Source organism: Erinaceus europaeus, chromosome 21, assembly GCF_950295315.1.
Source record: "Erinaceus europaeus chromosome 21, mEriEur2.1, whole genome shotgun sequence".
In the NCBI taxonomy this organism is placed as follows: domain Eukaryota; kingdom Metazoa; phylum Chordata; class Mammalia; order Eulipotyphla; family Erinaceidae; genus Erinaceus; species Erinaceus europaeus.
The window spans coordinates 10,340,248-10,365,457 of NC_080182.1; the positions used below are offsets into that span (position 1 = coordinate 10,340,248).

General features: G+C 42.3%; 1 protein-coding gene across 5 annotated transcripts in view; it reads right to left on the minus strand.

Moving 5' to 3' along the window:
* The window catches only part of ULK4 (unc-51 like kinase 4), a 511,677-nt gene that overhangs the window by 337,537 nt on the left and 148,930 nt on the right, over positions 1-25,210 (minus strand). For all 5 annotated transcript variants that reach the window (XM_060180360.1, XM_007517784.3, XM_060180362.1 and 2 more), the window contains 7 exons: positions 23,964-24,097; positions 20,872-20,993; positions 20,662-20,718; positions 15,834-15,885; positions 15,639-15,733; positions 8,408-8,459; positions 8,151-8,295 (listed from right to left, as the gene is read on the minus strand). In XM_060180360.1, coding sequence (XP_060036343.1) covers positions 8,151-8,295; positions 8,408-8,459; positions 15,639-15,733; positions 15,834-15,885; positions 20,662-20,718; positions 20,872-20,993; positions 23,964-24,097 — 657 coding nt within the window. The remainder of the gene's footprint in view (positions 1-8,150; positions 8,296-8,407; positions 8,460-15,638; positions 15,734-15,833; positions 15,886-20,661; positions 20,719-20,871; positions 20,994-23,963; positions 24,098-25,210) is intronic.

Consider the following 25,210-nt stretch of genomic DNA (forward strand, 5'->3'; position numbering starts at 1 on the left):
GGTGGGGTGGGGTGGGGTGGTGTGGGGTGTGGTGTGGTGTGGTGGTGTAGTGTAGGGTAGGGTAGGGTGTAATGTGGTGTGGTGTGGTGTAGGGTGTGGTGTGGTGTGGTGTGGTGTGGTGTGGTGTGGTGTGGTGTGGTGTGGTGTGGTGTGGTGTGGTGAGTGGTGTGGTGTGGTGTGGTGTGGTGTGGTGTGGTGTGGTGTGGTGTGGTGTGGTGTGGTGTGGGGTGGGGTGGGGTGGGGTGGGGTGGGGTGGGGTGGGGTGTGGTGTGGTGGTGTAGTGTAGGGTAGGGTAGGGTGTAATGTGGTGTGGTGTGGTGTAGGGTGTGGTGTGGTGTGGTGTGGTGTGGTGTGGTGTGGTGTGGTGTGGTGTGGTGTGGTGTGGTGTGGTGTGGTGTGTGGTGTGGTAGGAAGCTACTATATTTATAGTCTTATAAGCCAAGGTTACCTCAAAAACGAATTTAGAGAAAAAAAAAGAAAGGTGGTTTCAATATCTAATTGTTTTATACCTGAGTAAACATTTCAACTTACATGCATTGCATGATACAATTCTTCAGTTACTAAAAGTTATTTCTAGAATAATTGACCCTGCCAAACAGCAGAAACTAAAACAAGACTGAAATAAGATGTGAATTTTTTTTTTTTTACTGCACTATGAATCCACTACTCCTGGTGACCATTTTCCGTTGTTGTTGCTGCTGCTGTTGGATAGGACAGAGAGAAATTAAGAGAGGAGGGAAGGACAGACAGAGGGAGAGAAAGATAGATGCCTTCACACCTGCTTCACCTCTTATGAAGTGACCAGCCCCCATGCAGGTGTGGAACCAGAGGCTCAAACTGGGATCCCTGTGCTTTACAATTTGTGTACTTAACCTGGTGAGCTACCACCTGGCCCCCAAGATATTTTTGATTAGTCTTGATCAGTAAATGAACTGATGGAGAGGAGAAAGACAGTCTTCACAAGTCATTTCACATAACTCCCACATGGAGATTCCTGCTGGAAGAGAGCTGGTCTGCTTACTGCCCACAAGTGTGCCTCTTTCAAACCTACTGGTTCCATTTCTCTCTTTATAAAGCAAAAACAGTGCACAGAGGAGAGCTCCTGGTTCTCTGATATTAATTTGCAAACTAATCAATTTGCTCATATCTATGATAGATAATGGTGAGGGTTAATCTGGATGTGTCCACCTGACTGGACCATGGGGTATCCAGACCTTTAATATGAACATATCTATAAGAGTGTTTCTGGAGGAGATCAAGGAATTAAAGTATATTTTCTTCCCTGGTATAAGTGGATCTTTCAAATCAGTAGAAAGCTTGAATTGCACGACACTTACTCACTAACAAGTAATAAAAATAAAAATAAAATAAAAAAATCCCTGTCTGGTTGTCATGATCTGTGACATCTCGCTGGTTTTGAACTTGAGTCCTAGTGTGTCATCTTTTTAAAATATATTTTAATTACTAAGTTATTTATTTTGGATAGAAACAGAAACTGAAAGGGGAAGGGAAGATAGAGAGGCAGAGATACACTTGGCAGCACTGCTTCACTGCTTGTGAAGAACCCCCCTCCCGTAGGTGGGAACTGGGGGGGGGGGTGCGGGGCTTGAACTTGGGCCCTTGCATGTGGTGGCATATGTGCTCAACCAGGTCTGCCACGACCTGTTCCCTCTAGTGCATCAACCTTCAGGCTCATACTTACACTAGCTGTGACCCTGGTTGCCTAGTTTTCTATAGATCTTAGAGGACTTCTACCCCTCCACAATCACATGCGTTAATTCCTTTTTTTTTTTTGGTTTGAAGATCTTCCTATTCTTGTTTATTGAGGGCTTAATGGTGTGCAGTACAGTTGCGGACACCTAGGCATAACTTATCATCTCACTCTGGTATGTGTGTGTCTGCAGAACACTCACCCCCAACCCAGGTCCATTCCTACCATCATGCAGCAAGACTGCAAAGCCCCCCCGCCCCAATCCATACTCCCAGAGTCCTTTGCTTGGGTGCAATATGCCAAATCTAATGTAGGTTTTCCTTGTGTTTTTGTTAATTTGGTAATAAGAGGTGAGAGGGAGGGAGTTGGGTAGTAGTGCAGTGGGTTAAGTGCATGTGGCGCAAAGCTCAAGGACCTGTAAGGATCCTGGCTCAAGTCCCTGGCTTCCCACTTGCAGGGGGGTCACTTCACAGGCAGTGAATACTATCACGTCATCTAAAAATAAGGACAGTTTGACTTCTTCTCTTCCAATCTGTATCCCTTTAATTCCTTGCTCCTGCCTGATTGCTATGGCAAAGAACTTCCAACACTATGTTGAATAGTAATGGTGATAGTGGGCAGCCCTGTCTAGTACCTGATCTGAGGAGAAATGCTTCCAGTTTTTCACCATTGAGTATGATGTTGGCTGTAGGTTTGCTATATATAGACTCCACTATCTTCAGAATTTTCCATCTATTCCCATTTTTTGTAGTGTTTTGATCATAAAGGGATGTTATATTTTGTCAAAGGCTTTCTCTGCATCTATTGATATGACCATGTGGTTTTTGGTCTTGCTTTTGTTGATGTGGTGGATCACATTGATTGATTTACGTATATTAAACCAACCTTGCATGCCTGGGATAAACCCCACTTGGTCATGATGAACAATCTTTTTGATATACTGCTGTATCCGGTTGGCTAGAATTTTGTTCAATATTTTCGCATCTATGTTCATCAGAGATATTGGTCTGTAGTTTTCTTTTTTGGTTGTGTCCCTGTCTGCTTTTGGTATCAGGGTGATGTTGGCTTCATAGAAGCTGGCAGGGAGTATTCCAGTGTCTTCAATCTTCTGAAAGACTTTTAAAAGTAGAGGTATTAGTTCTTCTTTGAAGGTTTTGTAGAATTCATTTGTAAAACCATCTGGTTCAGGACTTTTATTTTTGGGGAGATTTTTGATAACTGTTTCAATTTCATTAGCTGTGATGGGCCTGTTCATGTTATCCACTTCCTCTTTACTTAGTTTTGGAAGATAGTAGGTATCTAGGAAATCATCCATTTCTTCCAGGTTCTCTAGCTTGGTGGCATATAGTTGTTCATAGAAGCCTCGCATATGGTGAATTTCTGCGGTGTCTGTTGTGATATCTCCTCTTTCATTTACTATCCGATTTATTTGGGTCTTCTCCCTTTTTTTTTTTTGTGAGTCTGGCTAAGGGTTTGTCAATTTTGTTTACTCTTTCAAAGAACCAACATTTACTTTCATTGATCTTTTGTATGGTTTTCCTATTCTCAATGTTATTTATTTCTGCCCTAACTTTAGTGATTTCTGTCCTTCTGGTTGCTTTAGGGTTCCTTTGTTGTTCTTCTTCTAGGTCTTTAAGATGTGCAATCAGGCTGTTTATTTGTGCTTTTTCTTGTTTCCTAATGTGTGCTTGTATAGCTATGAACTTCCCTCTTAGGACTGCTTTAGCTGTGTCCCAAATGTTTTGATAGCTTGTGTCTTCATTTTCATTGAACTCTCGAAACATTTTGATTTCTTCCTTGATTTCCTCTTTGACCCAGAAGTTGTTAAGAAGTGTACTGTTGAGCTTCCACATTTTGGGACGGTTACTAATCTTTTGTTCATTGTTAAGTGTTAGTTTCATTCCACTGTGGTCTGAGAAGATGCTTGGGATGATTTCAATGCTCTTGAATTGGCTGATCCTGTCTTTGTGGCCTAACATATGGTCTATCCTTAAGAATGACCCATGTGGATTTGAGTAAAATGTATATTCCAGTTTCTTGGAATGACTCTTTGACGAATGACTCTGAAAATGTCCAATAGTTCTAGTCTATCTATCTCTTCATTTAGCTCCCTTATGTCTTTATTAATTTTCTGCCTGGATGATCTGTCAAGTTGAGAGAGTGGGGTATTGAAGTCCCCTACTATGATTGTGTTACTGTTAATATATTGCTGTAGCTCTTTTGGTAGAAGTTTGATGTATTTAGATGGCTTTTCATTGGGTGCATAGATGTTAATAATTGTTAAGTCCTCTTGATTGACTGATCCTCTGAGCATTAAGTAGTGTCCATTCCTATCTTTTTTAATCTTATCTATTTTAAAGTCTATCATGTCAGATATGAGAATAGCTGTTCCTACCCTTTTTTGTGGGCCATTGGCTTATATGATAGTTTTCCATCCTTTCACTTTAAGTCTGTGTTTGTCTTGTTGAGTTAGGTGGGTTTCCTGTAGACAGCATATTGTTAGGTTGTGTTTTCTGATCCATCTTCCTACTCTGTATCTTTTAATAGTTGAATTCAGACCATTGACATTTATTGATATCAAAGATTGAAGATATTTTAACGGGCAGCGACTCTTTATACAGTCGTCCCTCACCACTTCGCGATTTGACTTTCGTGGCTTCACACTATCATGTTGTTTTCAAATATATTCACTAAAAAGTTGATCAAGACAGTGAAAATGATACAGCGGGTGCTCGGCTGTCTGATTCAATTACACACCCCTGGATTACAATCAAAATGAAAATGACTGTAGGTGTGGACTGCAGGTCTGTGTATTTGAGCCCCTTGCAAGTCCTTTAAGGTTAGGCGCGGCCGCTTGTGTGTGTGTGTGTGTGTGTGTGTGTGTGTGTGTGTGTGTGTGTGTGTATGTTTGCTCTCGGAAGTGTTTGTGATTCCCGAGAGCCTTTATCTGAGCTCCACCATGGCTCCTCAATGTGCTGCTTCTTCTCAGCCTTCTGATGACGAAATTAAGCACCGGAGAAAGATGCTCACCATCCAGGAGAAGACGAAGCTCTTGGATATGATCAAAGATGGCAAGAAAAAAATGGAGGTTGCCCGCCATTACAGCTTGAATGAGTCTACCATTCGCTCCATCCAGAAAGATGAAAAGAGCATCCTGCAATGGCTGCTGTCTCTTTCAACAAGGAAGCAAAGCAAAGCTGAAGGGGTGTTATTTTGTGTCTAGAGGGCTCTGTAATGGTAGAGACCGTATTTAGAAGGTTGTAAACAGATTTTCTATGTTTCTATAGGTTGCTCTATGAAAATATTCAGCTTATAAGTAAAGAATCCTACTTCGTGGAAATTCTCTTATCAGGGTGGAAGTCTGGAACTGATTAACTGTGGTAGACGAGGGACGACTGTATTTAGTCTGTCTCCCTCTACACATATGCATGTGTCCCCTCTCTCTCTCTCTCCCTCCCTCCCTCCCTCCCTCCCTCTTTCTCCCTACTGGTTCTGCTTCTTTGAGAACCATAACTGATTTTATTTTATTTTCATCATGGGGGCTTCACTGTCCCATGCTGTCTTTTTCTGACAAAAAGACACAGAGACACAGAGGAGCACAAAGATAGAGAAACCTACCATAGTACTTGATCCTCTCTCTATTCTGTAGGGGACAGGTTACTAAGACTTATTTTTAAAAGCTACTTATTCTTAAAACTGAGTATTCATTCATGTCTCACAGCACTTCCGGTATTACATGGTACTTAACGATACTTTCATCTTGCCACAGTCACATCTACCATTTCCCTAGGATCACTGCATGAGGGTCATTCAGCCACCAGGTGGAAAAAGTCTCTCTGAAAGTAAAGCCACAAAGACAGGGAAAGCAAAGAGATGACGACAGAGACACACACAGAGGGTAATGTGGACGTGACCCCAGCTATACTGATGTCACGACAGCCTTTGACATCTCACTTTCACGAGCAGATGAAAGCTTAAACTGAAAGCTGCCACTTACAAATAAAACAGTTGTAGCTAATATTCATGCGAAGACTAAAGACGCCTACTACATGAGCACTAGCTTTCACCCCAACCTTAAGGTCAAAGAAGAAAAGAAACTTCAGTCTCATTTAAAGATCGACATGAACACATGCACTCGGCAACGTGAGCGAATGCCATACAGCTCGCATAACTAGAAACGCCATGATTCTTCAGCCATTCAATTTACATGCCCAGTGGAGAACATGAGTTTTCCATTATTAGCACTTCCAAACTTCTAACTACCAAGAGTTATCACCAAAGGCCAAACTCTCTAACAAGGTTTCCGGTTTCCAAGAGTCAAATTTAAATGAATACATTACTTATATGTGTATATCTTTTTAAAATTTTAATTAACATTAATAAGCCCAGGCAGGCACAGACAGTCTCCTGTATTTTAATAGCCACTTGACTTATATGGAGTATGCACTCTTCTATTATTATACTATTACAGTCCTCATCTTAGAATTTACTAGCAATTATAATAAATTATCTGATAATAATGGTATTAAACATTTGTCCAAAGTGCACTAGGTCCCACACACTCCACTAAATATTTTACTAGCAACATTTCACTTAATCCTTACAATTATCTTCTAAGCTAGCTAGTGACGTCCTCATTTTATAGACAACAGAATAAAGGCATTACCTGTGCACAACCAGACCCCAAGGGTTGAAAACACGCCCTACCACATTCCCACAAATTCTATGCCAGGATCCAAGTCGCCTGATAAAACCTGAACTCGCCTACACTGTTTTTCTTCTTCAAGGGCCACGTAGTATATATGCATTACTATTTTCCTCTGTAACTCCTCATCTCTAGCGAAGGTGAGCAGGAAATACTTATTACTGACTCTAGCTCAAATGATGAAATAGGAGAACTGAAATAACACTTTCCATTTTTTTAAAACACTTTCCATTTTACAAACTGTTCCAAAACTGGGTAGAGGAGAATTGAGGAAATTTTCACTTCAGATTCTCTAAGCGCTTAATGAGCTCTAACTCAACCATAACAACCTGTTGGAGGAAGTTCTCTCCCGCCTGGAGGGAACATCTCAAGTCCTAAAACGAAAGGCTTCTCTATAAGGTATCAGCAGATATCAAAGCACATGTTTACAAACCACATTTGACATGTATTGGGAGTATTTCCTTACACTTAGACGTATAAGTTAGCACTAAGTATCCCATGAGTGAAGGGTATAATATTTTTACCCACAAGAATATAAACCATACACATTCATATATACCACATTTGACCAAAACGATATATAGTTGTTTTTTTCTTACACTGTTTAATATATATATTCATTCATTGACTATCGGGAATCTCCCAGAAATAAAGTGCAGGAACTCAGGAAGAAAAAGGCAACTGGAAGTAGATCCTACAAATCATGCTGTTACAAGCTCCAGTCTCTAAAGACAGGTTCCCTCAGCAGGGAAAAAAGCTGACAGACAGTGGCTCCCACTTGCTAAAATGTACTTTTCTAAGCCAGCCAAATGCTGCAGAATAGAATTAGGTCTGGTTCACACACTGGGATTATTATTATTGTTGTTGTTGTTGTTGTTGTTGTTATTTTAATGAGAATAAGAGATCTTGAGGAACTAGGAAGTTGCAGGGAGCATTTGGTGAAACTACCCTCTTGAAAATCAGCTGAGCTGGACTCAGACAGCAGACCAGGCACTGGAAGGGCCAGGATAAGGTTATATCCGTGAACGCATGTGCTGAACTTTGTAAAACATCCTTGACTAGTAATCTATGGCATACTCTTTTTACTTTTGCTGTAACTACCCTGTTTGGAAAAAAGATTCAGTGGTACATGAATTGTGAGCTATCACTGGAGTGTCTGCTTTGTACCAGGAGTTGTCAGGAGTGCTGTCACTGCATGTTCGTTCCATGAGCAATAAAGGAAAAGTAGAAAGACAACCCCTTTTTATAGTTACATTTATAACCTATTCTGCTACAACCCACCACAAAAATCCTATTTGTAAATCAAATTACATGTCCTTCCCAGAGTCTGGTAGGAAAGAGTATCTTTCCATCTCTGAGTTCTTTGTAAGACCAGGAATAAATAAATAAATAAATAAATAAAATCTCAATGTTCTGCGCCAATCATTTTGCAATGCTGATCTGAAATAATGAAGCCTTACGCTGCCCGCAAACTACATGCCTACATGTGCACACTCAGTCATGTGACTGGTAGTCATGTTCTCAGAGGTGGTTTTGAGGGAGGTCTGAGACTCTCCCAGTTCAATGCAATGTCAGAGTCACTGACACTATTTCTAGTCATTTCTCCCATTAACAACATAGGCATTTGTACGTAAATGAGACACCGACACCAAAGAGCCTGGGCTGGACCTAGTCTGGCAGAGGCATCCCCAACACCTTCCATCTCCCTGCAGGAGCGCAGCACCCGGCACTTACTGGGGAAGTAAGACATCTCGAACGAGAACTAGAAGATTGTTGTCAGAATCAGCATTTGTCTCCTCCTTGCCGTCCCCAACCTCCTGGGTCACAAGGAGAGTTGTGGTTTCAGAGATTAACCGCAAGCTGAAGAGTCGCCACTCCACTTGAAAAGAAAAAAGAAAAGAAAAAAAACATACCGAGAATGTGACTCCGCAGACACAGAAATGAAAACAATGTGTGACGGAGGAAATTCTCACTGATGTGGTCAGACTTACCATTTGGGCTTTGAACCAGAGAGACCAAGGGTGGCAGAATATAGTCAACAACCTAAAGGGAAAGACACAAGGGCCGTGGTTTAAATCTCTTTAAGCACAATATTGACATCAACCACCATCTGCACGTTTCCCACTGAAAAAGACTGAAGTCAAGGGAGAAAGAAAAGCCAACCGCTGAATTTAAACCGTTGAATAAACCATTGAATAAACCATCAAACTCATTTAACTCTAATCAAACGTCCTCAAGTCAAAGACAAATTATGACCATCAAAGCCGTGATGACCAGAACCTTCAAAGCATACAGGGCGAGACCTGGTCAGCAGAATGGACATAGCTAGGCATATATACGCATACACCCATTAGGGCTATTAAGTATTGTACATTCATTATACATACATTGTGTATATAATGTTAGTGAACATTACTTGAGTTTTGGCCAGATAATGATCAAAATGTTGGGAAGAAATACGGTATGGAGTACTACTTTGTTTGTTTGTTTGTTTGTTTGTTTTTGCCTTCAGGATTCACTGGGGTTCAGTGCCTGCACTAGGAATCCACCGCTCCTGGAGGCCATTTCCCCATTTTTTGCCCTTGTTGTTGTTATTGCTGTTGTTTTTGTTGGAGAGGACAGAGAGAAATGGAGAGAGGAGAGGGAGATAGAGAGGGGGAGAGAAAGACAGTCACCTGCAGACCTGCTTCACCGCCTGTGAAGCGACTCCCCTGTAAGTGGGAAGCCGGGGGCTGGAACCGGGATCCTTACACTGGTCCTTGCACTTTGCGCCACCTGTGCTTAACCTGCTGCGCTACCGCCCCACTCTCCCAAGTGTTTCCTTTTTATAAATAAAAATTTCTTTAAAAGTTTTCAGACCATCCTCCCAACAACAAGAGCTACACAAACTGAAAATGAACAATTTTTATTTGATATGTCAGAGAAACAAAGTCACAGGCAACAGAGAGATGGTAAGTAGAGAGAGGCTTGCACCCTGGGCACTGGAATGTCCACAAGATGAGGTCTGCAGCCAGAAGAAGCTGAAAGGCACCACCCAGCAGACCCTCCCTGTGTGTAAGGTGAGTGCATGGGAAGGAAGTCAGCAGAGTGCAACTTCCTGACCAGTGATGTGGGGTGGGTCTGAGGCAGGCCCATTAAAAACCAGTCCTTTGACCTTGGGGATGAGGTGGCGGGGGGGGGGGGGCATTTGGTAATGTATCTTGTCTCCTTGTTCCTTTAAGGTCTTTAAAATGTTTGTACTCAAATTCAAGTTGCTCTCCTAAATCAACTTGCCCTCCAAGTATAGTCTAATGTGTTTATTTTTTTTTCCTCCAGGGTTATTGCTGGGCTCGGTGCCTGCACCATGAATCCACCGCTCCTGGAGGCCATTTTCCCCTTTTGTTGCCCTTGTTGTTGTAGCCTCGTTGTGGTCATCATTATTACCATTGTTGATGTTGTTCGTTCTTGGATAGGACAGAGAGAAATGGAGAGAGGAGGGGAAGACAGCGAGGGGGAGAGAAAGATAGACACCTGCAAACCTGCTTCACCGCCTGTGAAGCGACTCCCCTGCAGGTGGGGAGCCGGGGGCTCGAACCGGGATCTCGAACCGGGATCCTTAAGCTGGTCCTCAAGCTTTGCACCACGTCAGCTTAACCCACTGCGCCACCCGCCCGACCCCCTAATGTGTTTATTTAACATGCTAATGGTTTCCCACCTTAGTGGCCAGTATCCTGTTTATTTTTCCCCAACATGAGAAAGAACCTGGAAAGTCTCCTCCAACAGGAGTGTAATTATCCAAAGACAGGCAAAAAAAAAAAAAAAAATCCTGTTTCCAAAACTGAGGACACAGATAAGCACTAGGTTATCTGTGTTAGGTTCCACTGGAACAGCAACCAGTACAAAAGAAGTAATGGTGGGGTGATTACCAGTTGAAAACTAGCCTGAGAGGTGAAAACTACTGGAGTTTCTCGGCCTTAGGGGAGCCCCAAGCTTCCAAGAGTTTTACTTTCCAGAATTCCAGTAAATTCTCTGAGTAGAAACCAAAGAGAATTAACAAAAGGAATTTAGAGGGGAAAAAAATTCAGTTTGACCCCATATAAACCAAAAGGTCAATGTTCCTACTCTGAAAGAAAAAAAAATTATAATGATGCCTTCCAGTATTTGTACATAGAGCTAGCATTTTAAAGGGGTACCCAAGTACATAGGTAGAGTTGTTTTTTTTTGCCTCCAGGGTTATTGCTGGGCTCAGTGCCTGCACCATGAATCCACTGCTCCTAGAGGCCACCCTTTCCCCCTTTTGTTGGCCTTGTTGTAGCCTTCTTGTGGTTATTATTATTGTTGTTGATGTCACTTGTTGTTGGATAGGATAGAGAGAAATGGAGAGAGGAGGGGAAGACAGAGAGGAGGAGAGAAAGACAGACACCTGCAGACCTGCTTCACCGCCTGTGAAGTGACTCCCCTGCAGGTGGGCAGTCGGGGGCTGGAACCGGGATCCTTCCGCTGGTCCCTGCGCTTTGCACCATGTGTGCTTAACCTGCTGCACCACAGGCCAACCCCCAAGTAGAGAGATTTTATTACTACCACTATCAAAACCTTACTAGCTTTTAAGGCCTTTGAAGGAAATTCAGCCATTCATGAATGTGCGCAGATCCTAAAGGAACATAAACTGCGATGTCTACGTGAGCAGAGTGGCTTGGGCAAGGGGGAGGTAGACTTTGCTGTAGTTGACTTTGCTGCCCCTGAAATTAGCTAAGAGTTAAACAGAAAGGTCAAAAGATCTAAATAATGATGGGGAGTCTTTACATTTTTGAGATACTTAGAGTTATTTACTTTGAATTTAACTAGAAACATCCAGATGAAAGGTAAAACCATCAGCCAGATATGTAATCTACAGGATGCCAGGGAGACATGAGGAAACAAGTCAAATCGAAGGCAAAGATCAGCCTGACATGACAGCGCAGCAAAAAGCCTGGTCTCAACCCTGCCCCAAGCTCCTGGAGGAACCATAGTCACTGGCTCACAGAGGTCATCTCAAAGTGACCACAGCAGAGCACTGGCAAACAGTCCTGCTCACCTGGGTCAAGTTGAGGTGCTTTTAAGAAAATGATGACTATACTGCATACAAAGGCCTTGCTATAAAATAGGACCCTGTGCGTTTCCTTGACTTGGTTGCATATGATTTGAAATATTCTGAGAAGGAAGCCACAGATTTTACCAGACGGTCAATAAATTAAACCCAAGAGTACAACAGAGCCCAATGCCAAGAACAGCACTCTGCTGTGCCCACTGGATTCTTGCACCCTTCCAAGGTTAGACCCTATGTGAGATAGTCCCACTACTCCCTGCCAGTTCACTTCTCAGATGGGCGAGCACTAGCAACTTTGCCCTGTATTTCTTTATCCATGCCAGGTTTGGGCCACTCCTACAGATATACTTTCAAAGAAATGGCAGTTCAACGCAGACCCACCTATGGTTTGATTGTCATTAAAAAATTCAGGAAGATGTTTCAAAGCCCTGGTTTCTCTGTATTCCACCAGACCATATTCGCTGGGAATCTGGGGAAGGCGTGCCTGCCTGCCCGCCTGCCTGCCTGCCAGATCAGGTTTTCTTCCACATAATCCAAGATCCAAACTCCTCTCAAAATAGAGTAGGCTCTTCCAAATATACTTTTCTACTGTATCCACATTTTTTATAAATTTCTTTAATGGGAGATTAATGGATTACAGTCAACAGTAAATATAATAGTTTGTACATGCATAACATTTCCACATAACAATACAACCCCTTCTAGGTCCTCTGCCATCATGTTCCAGGAACTGAACCCTCCCCCATCCCAGAGTCTTTTACTTTGGTGAAATATACCAACAGTATCCACTTTCTCATCTTCTTTCCTTAATACTTACTGATTTCTTTTTCTTTTTTTTTTTTTGTACCTATAATTGTGGTTAAGTTCTCCTAAAAACTGAAAATTCTAAAACCCTGTATCATATCAACACAAAGAATGAGTTAATACTACATGTTAATACTCATGTTGCAAAATGTCTTTAAGTTTAAATATATTTGGGGAGAGAGGCAGGGAGATGGTATAATGGTTACAGAAATGACTTTCATGCCTAGGGCTCCAAGGTCCTAGGTTCAGTCCCCAGACCCACTACAAGCTGGAGTTGAGCAGTGCTCTGATAAACAAACGAACAAAAAACTTGTGATTTGAGCATTATGAGCTCAATTTTTATTTCTGAGAAGTCACATTAAGACAGTGTGGTGGCCCAATGTCACATGGAAACAACCTAACATCACAAAAAGAATAAGAAGACAAAAAAAACTTAAGTCCCTCTTTACCAAGTCACAGTACAGAAACTCTGACACCAAAATCTGACACAGTATGTGACAGAGAATTTGTCCAAAACCTTTGCCCTTTGGCACTAGATCTCCTTGCTAATATGAAGAGACTGCATCATTGGAGGTAGTAGAGAACAAATGTTCTTAGGTCCTGTGGTATGAGATAATCTGCTCACCATTATTTACATGTTCTAGGATCTCCCACAGAATTTATAAACAACCTCTCAACATCTACATCACCAAAATCAACACCAAGTTCCTCTCCACCTCACAAGAGCCAAGCCTGTGGGGCCACTGTCTTGTCCGCTGTCTTGAGCCACAGAAGGCAAAGCTGCCACACGAGCTCCTGCACACAGGGGATCTGTGTATTGTACAACTCAAGGCTGGAGCTTATGGGCTCATATCAAGCCCCTTCCCGCAGAGAAGTGCGAGAGGGTATTACGACCAGAAGCTGGGTGCTCCCACTGGCCACAACCCTGCCTGAGAAAAAGCTACCTAGCTACAGACTTTTCACTCTGGACGTCGTCGGAACCTCACAAATACCTTTGTACTGATAAGCACCCCAAACCCTTCAGTAGATAGAAGTAAGTAATGGAGTCTGCACAAGAAAAAAAAAAAACATGTACACAGTAAAAGAGATAAGCAGAACTGGACAGTTCAACGAACAAACTTCTGGTTAGATTGCTTTTAAAATATGGAGTAAGGGGATGGCCAGTGGCACAAAAAGAAAAAGCACGAGTTACGATGCACAAGGACCTGGCTTGAGTCCCCAATTCCCACCTGCAGGGGAAGCTTCATGGGTGAATGAGCATGCTGCAGACCCCTCCCTCTCTCTCTCTCTCTCTCTCTCCCCCTCCCTCTCTCTCTCTCCCTGCCTCCCTCTCTTTCTCTCTCTCCCCCCCCTCTCCCTGCCTCCCTCTCTTTCTCTCTCTCTCTCCCCCCTCTCTCCCTGCCTCCCTCTCTTTCTCTCTCTCTCTCCCCCTCTCTCTCCCTGCCTCCCTCTCTTTCTCTCTCTCTCTCCCCCCTCTCCCTGCCTCCCTCTCTTTCTCTCTCTCTCTCCCCCTCTCTCTCCCTGCCTCCCTCTCTTTCTCTCTCTCTCCCCCTCTCTCTCCCTGCCTCCCTCTCTCTCTCTCTCTCATGCACATACACACACACTATCTCCTGTCACCCTATTTCTGTCTCTATCATGATAAAAATAAAATAACAAAGAAGAAAAAGGAGTAACAACTAATAGCACAAATTAAAGAGATATTTTAGAGTACAAAGATACCAAGAAAGAAAGAAAGAAAGAAAGAAAGAAAGAAAGAGAAAAGAAAAGCCACCACCTCTGTGTTCCAAGATATTTAAAAGACCCCAGACTGAATTAAGAGAAACGCTTGAGTGCGCACTTGATGAAAACATCCCCAACCAGCCAACAATTATCAGAAAACTACTCAACATCACCAATAGGCATGATCATACAATTTAAAACTTTGGTGAAATTTCATTAGTTACCCATGCATTTAAAAGTCTAATGGGACAGAGTCTGAAGAACTAGGGGTTCAGGAGTGAACAGAAACAGCAACACCTCTTTGGAAAGACACTGTGGCAGTCTTTAGGGAAACAGCTGGCATCCATCCTATAACCATGAAGGCCGTTCATTCCTAAGTTTATACTCGAGAAATGAGCTACATACACACAAAGCAAAATACACTCACCAAAATCTCCGTGGCAGGGTTGGTGGGCCCAAAACTAACAACAATCTCGTTTTTATCAAGTGTAAACAGTGATTATGCTAATTGTGAAATACGCTATGAACCATGGGGTTTTTTTTACAATAAGGTATTCTATAATAGAACAGTAGAACAGGGGGTCGGGCGGTGAAGCAGCGAATTAAGCGCAGGTGGCACAAAGCACAAGAACCAGTGTAAGGATCCTGGTTCGAGCCCCCGGCTCCCCACCTGCAGGGGAGTCACTTCACAGGCGGTGAAGCAGGTCTGCAGGTGTCTGTCTTTCTCTCCCCCTCTCTGTCTTCCCCTCCTCTCTCCATTTCTCTCTGTCCTGTCCAACAACAACGACATCAATAACAATAACAACAGCAATAACTACAACAACAAAACAACAAGGGCAACAAAAGGGAATAAATAAATATTTTTTAAAATTTTCAAAAAAAAAAAACAAAGTACAAAAGCAGTCAAAACCAATTCATACTGTTTAGGGTTATAGATACAGGTCTTCCAAGAAACCTACGTTGGGAGTGGGTTGTGGGGAAAATTATTATGGGAATCAGGACTGTGCTCCTCTCTCCAGGATGAAGGGACCTGTAGTAGAGTAGATCAGAGTCTGTGGCACGGCTCTGCTTTTCAAACTGAGTGGTGGTGAATCCTCAAGTTTTTGCTTTACTGCTGTGTGTTAAACAGCACATACCTTAACACATCTCTTTAGATCGTATACTTTACAACAGAAAAATGGGGAAGAGCAGAAGAGGGAGGCAGGTTAAGTACACATAACTACCAGCACAGGCCCGGCATAAGGATCCCGATTCGAGACCCCAGCTCCCCACCTTCAGGGCGGTTGTTTTGCAAGTGGTGTAGCAGGTCTGCAGGTGTCTGTCTTTCTCTCCCCCTCTCTACCTTCCCCTCCTCTCTCTCAATTTCTCTCTGTCCTATCGAGAAACAAAAAAGAGAAAAAGTTGCCAGAAGCAGTGGGGATTCATAGCACCAAGCCCTAGCAATTTGGGGGGGGGGGAGAAAGAAAGGAAAAAGAAAATTTACGTAAATAAATGAGCAGAAAGGCAACTAACTTTTCTGAATGGCCTAATCATGTGAGGAACATAAATGGATTAAACATAAATAAACTAGGCTTATATACACAAATTACCAAGCAGAGAAAAAAGCAGCTTTTTCAAAAGTTTCCAGAACTGACCGTGGAGCAATAGTCTTTCAGTAAAGTTGGATACTGAATTATAGCTTCAAAGGCTGACAATGTAATCTTGATGAAGTCTTCTGAAGCCATCAGTCCTAGGAATGCAGATAATTAGAGGAGCTGACTCAGACATTCAAAGTCACAGTATCAAAGTACCTCAAATAAAGATACAGAATGCCCCCATGTTCTACTCACCTATAGCTCCATCTATGTTAGTTTCTCCTGAATCTATCAATTTAATATGACTCTGTTAGAGAAAAAGAAAAAAAAGAGAGAAAACGCAATAAGATATTGTAGTAAGTTGACATTCCAAAATAACTATAAAATGAAGCATATTTTGGCCAAGACTGTAGACACTGAAATAACTCACAGATGGTACTAAACACTGTGCGAGTATTGAACTATAACCATAGTTTTAAAACATGATCACATGAAATAGTATATGTACATTAAAAATCACAGTCATTTTAAATCATGAGATGACGATCCGTGAGATCTCACACTGAACTACTGAGAAATTCCACAGCAACAAGCACAGGAAGCTCAGCCTCCAAGAGAGAGGATAGTCCATTTGGTGGTGCACAAGCATTTGTGGTCACACGCCACAGCCACAGGCACTCACTACTGAGAAGGTCAGACAGTATGCACCTGGCCACGTGAAATAATCACCTCAAAGCAAGACGAAATTTTAGTCAACCCGAGCAAAATCTGTACCAAGACACAGAAGACTATTCCATGCCCTCGGTTTTCGGTTTTCACCACCATCCTATTTAGGATATTTCTTTTTTTTTTTTAATATTTATTTATTTATTCCTTTTTTGTTGTTGTTGCCCTTGATTTTATTTATTTATTTATTTATTGTTGTAGTTATTGATGTGGTCATTGCTGGACAGGATAGAGAGAAATGGAGAAAGGAGGGAAGACAGAGAGGGGGAGAGAAAGACAGATACCTGCAGACCTGCTTCACCGCTTGCGAAGTGATTCCCCTGCAGGTTGGGGGGAGCCGGGGGCTCGAACCGGGATCCTTATGCCGGCCTTGCGCTTGATGACACGTGTGCTTAACCCTCTGAGCTACCACCCTACTCCCTAGGATATTTCTTAACCCAAGTCTACCTGCCTCCCTGAGCGAGAGCCCCCTCGCCCCCACCTGCTCTGGAGGCAGACTTGAGGTACTCAGCTGTGAGCTCCTGGCCCCCCAGCCAAGTGCTCCAGACACAAGAGGTGCCCTGAGTGTAACTGGAAAAAAACAGTCATTGTCACTGCTACCATAGGGAGAACACTCTTTTTTGTTTTGCTGTTTACTATTTTATCAATTTGTTTATTGAATTTTTCATTTATTGAATAGAGATAGAGAGAAACTGAGAGGGGAGGAAGACGTAGAGAGGGGGAGACAGACACACCTGCAGCTCTGCTTCACTCCTCATGAAGCTTCTCCCCTCCCCACTCCCTGCAAGTGGGGGCTGGGCCTTGAACCTGGGTCCTTGTGGCTTGTAACATATGCACTCAACTGGACACACCAGTCAGAACACTCATCTTAAAGAGGTGCACAGGAAAACTGCAAGGAAGTTCTTCACAAAAAAAATAATACACATATATTCTCTAAAAATATAAAATAGAACCTTCTAGAGTGGAAAGAGCTCCCCCCACGCCTTTCTTAGGAGATTGAGTGTCTAAGATGCATACGCAGCATGCGCAGATGGCATGTGGGGGTCCTGCGGACTTGACAGTGAACCAGCCATTCGAGTTGAAGAACTGGCACGTAGGGGCCAGGTGGTGGCGCACCTGGCTGAGCACATGTTACAGTGCGCAAGGACCCAGGTTTGAGCCCCTGGCCCCCACCTGCAGGGGGAAAGCTTCACAAGGAGTGAAGCAGTGCTGCAGGTTTCTCTCTATCACCCCCTTCCCTCTCAATTTCTGACTGTCTATCCAGCAAACAAATAAATATTTTTTAAAAATATTAAAAAAAAAACTGACATTCCCAGTTCTTTGCATGGGCTTCTCTACACCCACTGCCATCATTCCTTCCAAGGGAGCCAGTGTTATAAACACGTTTTGTGGCATTGTGGTAATAATATACACACACACACACACATATTGCATATGGCTTATTTGGGTCTTATTTTTAATTCTACTGAAAATGATAACACACTGCATATAGTTCACAGTAATGGCATAGTATGTAATCACTAAGATGTAAGAGGTTTTTCTAAGATATGGAAAAGACCGTTATGATACTATACAAAAAAATGAAACTAGAATCAACAGACCTGCAGTACAGCCACAGCTGCATGACCCATACCTATGCCCAAGTCCATATCCATAGACAGGTGTGTGAGCAAAATGAATGGGAGGAGAGTACTTATCATTTACTTATTCAATCATTATGTTAACCTGAGCACTGCTCAGTTCTGGCTTCCGGTGACATGAACGGTTGAACCTAGTACCTTTGGTGCCTTAGGCATTAGTCTTTTCATATGACCAGAATGCTATCTCTCCCACCCAATTTTACTGTCTTTAAATCTCACTGTGATATTCTATATTTTATTTATTTATTTACTTATTTATAACTGCCACCAGTGTTATCACTGGGGCTTGGTGTCTGCTTGATGAACCCGCCACTCCCAGCAACCGTTCCCTCCCCCCATTTTTTTCTTCCTTTCTTTTTTCTTTGATAGGACAGAGAGAAATTGAGTGGGGCAGATGGGGACAGAGAAGAGAGAGAAAGAGAGACACCTACAGCACTGCTTCACTGCTCATGAGGCTTCCCTCCTGCAGGTGGGGATTAGGGACTTTGAGCTGAAATCCTTGCACCAGGTAAAGGTTAAGGTAAAGATTAAAAAAAAATGTGCTTGGGAGTTGGGCGGTAGCACAGTGGGTTAAGCACACGTGGCGCAAAGCGCAAGGACCACCAAGGGGATACCGATTGGAGCCCCCAGCTCCCCACCTGCAGGGGAGTCGTTTCATAGGCGGTGAAGCAGGTCTGCTGGTGTCTATCTCTCTCTGCCTTCCTCTCCTCTCTCCATTTCTCTCTGTCCTATCCAACAACGACAACAACAATAAAATAACAATAATAACTGCAACAATAGAACAACAAGGGCAAAAAAGGGAATAAATAAAATATTAAACTAATAAGAAAATGAACTAGATGAACCAGTCTACAAAGACTTGAATTCAAAATGGAGTCAGTTATTTTCTAGCCATGTCTTGCAGCCTAATGGCATAGGACAGAGAATAGAGGGCTTGACACAGAGAAGGGCAGTGGTAAAGAAGACAGGAAAGGGTGTTATAAGAACTGGAAGGCAGTGGTGGTTACTAAACACAGGACTCTGAGCTTAGGATAAAGACAAAGGAAGCAGCTGGGTGGCAAGAAGGCATGAGGCTGAACAGAAAGTGCTAAGGGCAGGGGTGGGGGGCGAGGTAGTTAGCACAGTGAGTTAAGCGCACATGGCGCAAAGCGCAAGGACCAGCATAAGGATACCTATTCGAGTCCCCAGCTCCCCACCTGCAGGGGAGTCGCTTCAGAGGTGGTGAAGCAGGTCTGCAGGTATCTATCTTTCTCTCCCCCCCTCTGTCTTCCCCTCCTCTCTCGACTTCTCTCTGTCCTATCCAACAACAGCAACATCTCTCTGTCCTAACAACAGCAGCAATAACATTATGGCCAGCAAGACAGCTCACCTGAACAGTGCAGCTGTGTTACCTGTGCATCCCAGGGTTGAACCCAGCTCCTAGCACACTAGAGACATTTTAGATGCTGTGATGTCTTTCTTTATCTGTCTCTCTGTATTCAGGGGGAAAAAAAGTCCAGAGAGGTGAAGCCTTAGCAATGAGAAAAACAAAACAAAAATCTATGGTATTTACCACATAATTCTCCTATATTGTTTTCCCAGATGAATATGGCTCGACCTGGCAACACCCATGTTCAGCAGGGAAGCAATTACAGAAGCCAGAGCTTCCACCTTCTACACCCCATAATGAGCTTGGTCCATAGTCCCAGAGGGATAAAGAACAGAATAGGAAGGCTTCTGGGGGTGGGGGGGCCATGGGGAATAGGGAGTTCTGGTGGTGGGAACTGTGTGGAATTGAACCCCTCTTATCCTATGGTCTAGTCAATGATTCCATTTTATAAATTAAAATTCTTTTAAATATATTGCTATGGTACTGCCTGAAGGCACCGCTTACTCCCTGCGAGTCAATGGCCTCGACTCAACATTCATATTTCAGGCCACCAGGGCTTTTACTAAATGATCAATCCTGGAAAAGAAAAAAAAAAAAAACTGTATTTTCACTAGTGAATGCATTCACATTTTTATTCCACACTAACAATGAAATTGAAATGTTTACTTCATTTTCACTGGACACCTAAAAGGCATTTTGAGAACCCAAATTCAATGTTTATTATAAGTATCAAAGTTTCTCTTGGAATAGCTCTTTATTTTATCAACAACATATACTGTGACTGTTTCAGGCCAGGGAAAGAGATAACATAACTCACAACACATAACTGGAATAAAATGATTCTTTTTTGTAAGCAAAAATGGAAGTAAAAAAGAGCACAATGATTTGCCTTGTGCTGCTACCCATCTCATCAAAGTTAAAGAAAATGATAAAGTGAGCTTAACTTAAAGAAATGTCACCATAAAAAAAGAAGCACACATACAGCATAAACCAAAATAAACGATAATATATTCCTAGCATTTCGTCTTTACCAGTTTTATTAAATTTTTTCAGGACGTTTAATACCAAAATCTATGAAAGTGTTCTATGGCCTTATTTACCCTACTTGGGGCTGTCTCTGAGCAAAACAGATTATCAGGAGAGAATGTATTTTTCTCCAAATGTCAAATTTTATTAGAGTCAACAGATAAAACTATAAAAAGGTCACTTCCCTAGAGACAAATACCACTAAGATTTTTAAATTACCTCATTCTGACACCAAATTCCACAAGCAGTAGACACGGTCACTTTTTTTTTTTTTTTTTTTTTTTTTTTTTGCTAGAAGGGTGAAAAATTCAGAACTACTTACAAGAATAGTCCCATAACTGAAAAGGAACTCTTCTGTTACAACTTGAGGTCGGAATACCTATGTAATGAGAGTTTCCACAAATTAGATCCTGAAAGTCATAGTACAATCAAATAAAAAATAAATAAATCAAAATGTTTTGTCTGAGTTGACACGTGTCAGCTCCAGTTTACAAAAGGCACTGAGCTATAACTCTGCCGAGTAAGACAGTACCTGAGAAGTTACCAAGTAAAGCAGCACGGGCATCAGGGGCAGACACGACCTGAGCTGCTTCACTTGCACTGTTGATGGGTGTTTGCGGCCAGAAACATTATTCAAGGCATTCAGAATGTCACCTGGAAAACACATCCCAGAACATACCGTGAGGTCACAAAAATACAGGAATCATCAGCCATCCCCTAGATACTAATAGGAGTTCTGCCATAGTTAATCTCCAAAGTAAATAGAAGGTGTGTCATTCTATTCACAACTATTGATGGCCCTCTTTTTTTGTAGTTGTTGTTGTAGTTATTGTTGTTGTCGTTGTTGGATATGACAGAGAGAAATGGAGAGAGGAGGGGAAGACAGAGAGGGGGAGAGAAAGGTAAGACAGACCTGCTTCACCACCTGTGAAGCGATTACCCTACAGGTGGGGAGCTGGGGACTCAAACCAGGATCCTTGAACCGGTGGTCCTTGAGCTTTGCACCATGTGCACTTAACCCACTGCACTACGGCCCAACTCCCCTATTCACAACTACTGAAATCATAACAAAATTTTACCTTTGGGAGGTCACAGAAAAGATGAACTCTCACCTAGGAATTTTAAATGGGCTTTATATATGGTTCTGGAGGAGTGGCGATTTCTGCTCTGCTGCCTTTTTTGGACAGGGCACTATTCAAATTTCAACCACAAACACATCACATTTATTTATTTACTTATTTATTTACTTATTTATGAGAGGGATAGGATGAGAGAGAGGGAGACAACCAGACATCAATCACTCTGGTACATGTGTTGCCTGGGGCCAAACTTAGGACCTCATGTTTGAGAGTCCAGGGCTTTATCCACTGCACCACCTCCCAGACCACCACATCACTTTTATTTTCACAGGAAATGTCACTAAAAAGTTATGGGAATAGGGTGGGGTGGTGGAACACCTTGCAGAGCATGTTACCAAGCATGAGGACCTGGGTTCAAGTCCCTGCTCCCCACCTGCAGGGAGGAAGCTTTACAAGTGGTGGAGCAGTGCTGTGGGTGTCTCTCACCCTTTATCAAAAATAGAAATAACATCTTTAAAAGGAAATGTGACTTTTCACTTGGGCAAGCAAAATTCCTCACCTGGGTACTGTGCTGCTTTGCCATGTGTGTGATCCAGGTTCAAGCCTGGCCCCTACTGCAGGGAAGGAGCCTCAGTGCTACTTCCTCTATCCATCCATCTCTCTGTCTATCCATATCCTTCTCTCTCTCTCTCTCTCTCTTTATATATATATAAAGTCTCTCTCTCTCTCTTTATATATATATATAAAGTCTCTCTCTCTCCTCTCTCTCTCTTTATATATATATATAAAGAAAGTCTCTCTCTATATATATATATATATAAAGAAAGTCTCTCTCTTTATATATATATAAAGAAAGTCATCGTGGAGTGGTAAAGCATCAGTGATACCAAAAACAATTATGTGAACATAAATAGAAAACAAACTTTTGAGATATAAAGTAGGATAAAAGTAAAGAGAAATCAAGTCCTAAAGCTTCTTGTTGGATAAGTCCAGTTAAAAATAAAATTTATTTTATGAACACCAGAATTGTATCACTATATACTAAAACAGCACAAGTCTGGCAACAAGAAACTCAACTAGTAATTGACTAGATCTTGACCTTCAGGGTAAAGATTTTTATAAAGTGGGGGCTGGCAGTGGCACAGCTAATTAAGTGCACACAGTACCAAGCACAAGGACCCAGCTTCAAGCCCCTGCTCCCCACCTACAGCAGGCCACTTCCTGAGCAGTGAAGCAGATCAGTAGGTGTCTCTTGTCCTCTCTCCCTCTTGACCTCCCTATCCCCTCTCAATTGCTCTGTCCTAGTGAATACAATAGAATAGAATAGAAAAAAAAAAAAGCAAACAGTAGCCACCAGGAACAGTGGATTTGTAGTGCTGGCATCTGGAGAATGGGGGAATATAAATATATATGAAATGAATGCTCTTTGTCAGTCACTTATGGGTAAAAAAAAACTCCTCAGAGTATTGCTAAGAAAGCAAAACCTTTCATTCACGAAGTTGCTTTCTTGCTTTAATACTATTAACTTTTGACTCTACATGCATTTTGCGATAATGGGTTGGAATACATGTTAAATTCTAAATATTTTTCTTTATAGCTACATCTGCCGGAAGAGCATGGAATTTAATTTAAAATAAATCTATGTAGGGAGTCGGGCGGTAGCGCAGCAGGTTAAGTGCCTGTGGCACAAAATGCAAGGACAGGCATAAGGATCCCAGTTTGAGCCCCCGGCTCCCCACCTGAAGGGGAATCACTTCACAGGTGGTGAAGCAGGTCTGCAGGTGTCTGCCTTTCCCTCCACCTCTCTGTCTTCCCTTCCTCTCTCCATTTCTCTCTATCCTATCCAACAACGAGCGACATCAACAACCACAATAATAACCACAACAAGGCTACAACACGGGCAACAAAAGGGGGAAAAAATGGCCTCCAGGAGCAGTGGCTTCATGGTGCAGGCACTGAGCCCCAGCAATAACCCTGGAGGCAAAATAAATAAACAAATAAATAAATCTATGTATTCTTTGGACTATTTAAATTTCTGGGATAATAGAAAATGGAATTTTCAAGCTCTAATATATATCATTTGCAAATCCTTATTAGCTCTTACTTTAAAATTTTCAAACTTTAATTTCAAGGTTCTTTAACATCAGATTGAATGCTGATGCATCTTTAATTTCTTTTAACTATAGATAATCTGCAACTCTAACCTAAAGGGAATTTCTTTCCTTTGAATTATTTAATCAGTATTTTATATGTTTTTCTTTTCCCTTCTTTTTTTTCTTTCTGTTTTGTTCTGTTTTCCAAAATTGTGAAAGTCACTTCAATGTAACCTTTGGTCTGCTCACCGCGAGTGAAATCATCTCATTAATGCACCACAGTTATAAAAACTGAGGAGGCAATTTTAAGTCTTGAAACGCCCTTGTAAGAATTTATCACGGCATTTGCCTGCAGTAACAGACAGGCAAGACTGAAAAGGAGCGATGCCCAAAAGCACAGTCTCAGAAAGAGAGGAGGCGGCCAGGGGCCTGTGGGCAGGACAGCAATTTACCCAGGATCTGCGGCAGCTCCTGCACAATGTGACGGACGAGGAGGTCTAGGCACTTGGACAGGTATTCATTGCCGCTTTGCTGCTGCTTGCCTGGAATGGTCTTTCTGCTGTCTCTCTCAATGTACATCACCAGTCTACAAACAGGCAAAGTGTAAAAGATTACCTCTCGCGATAAAACAGTTGATAGCATCTGTCTGAAAATGCCACCGAGGCAAATGTTTCCGGGGGTACAGTCTCGATCGAGTTGCCACTTGGATTTGTAGCAACTTGTCAGGCAGGGGTCTATTTTTGTCGCAGAGAAATCTAAACACTTGTGCAGAAAAAAAAACCTAAGGCAACTTTGACGACCTCTGCCAGATGGGAACAAAACAATACTCTGGATTCATTTGCCTTTGGCCCATGAAAAGAAACCACGCTCTTCAGAGGATGGGAGAAAGGCCAACCAGGGCATGTGGACACAAGAGGACATTTGGTGTTGACATCCCCAGGCATGTCCTATGGATCCCATTCCATACAGGAATTGTATATAAAAACTAAAAAAAAAAAGTTTGTTTTGATTCTAGGTGATATAGACAGCTTACACTATTTTAAGACCTGAGCTTTACATGTCTTTTTGCCCTCCAGTTTAATGATATTTACCATTTAGCAAACATTTCTTCTTCAAAATCCACTGGCACTCCTCATCAATCTCTGAACTTCTAAGTTAGAACTAGAGAAAGCATTGGACCACCACTCTAGAAGGTTAGGGTGTTGTTGAAAAAGTTTAGAGGCACATTTCATCTCAAGTTCTCATTCCCCTCAACTCTAAAGGGTGATAACTTTAATGATCTCACAGTAAAAAACAAAACCAAACAAAGCCCATTTACTGCAGTGTCACCCGTATCACGACACTCTGTGCGGCCACCCATTCACCAGGTCTCATTCAATTGAGAGAACTTACAACCAGACCCATGATGATCTCCAAAGGAAAGTTCTGGTCATAAGACATGGTTGGTTGTACATGGAAGTGAAATCACAACACCTAATAATGCCATGACTCTATCAATATATTCACTCAGATTTTACCTTCTTACTATTACTTGGAGCTCTACAAGTAAAAATCTGGGAACTGAATTCCAAGTCTGAGTGTTAGAGGTCAGGAGAATGACTAAGCAGTAGGGCACATGTCCTGCAAGCATGAACCTCTCGCTTTGCTTCCTGGTATCATGTGAAAATAAGAAAGACAGGTCCAGGCAGGGCTACGGAGC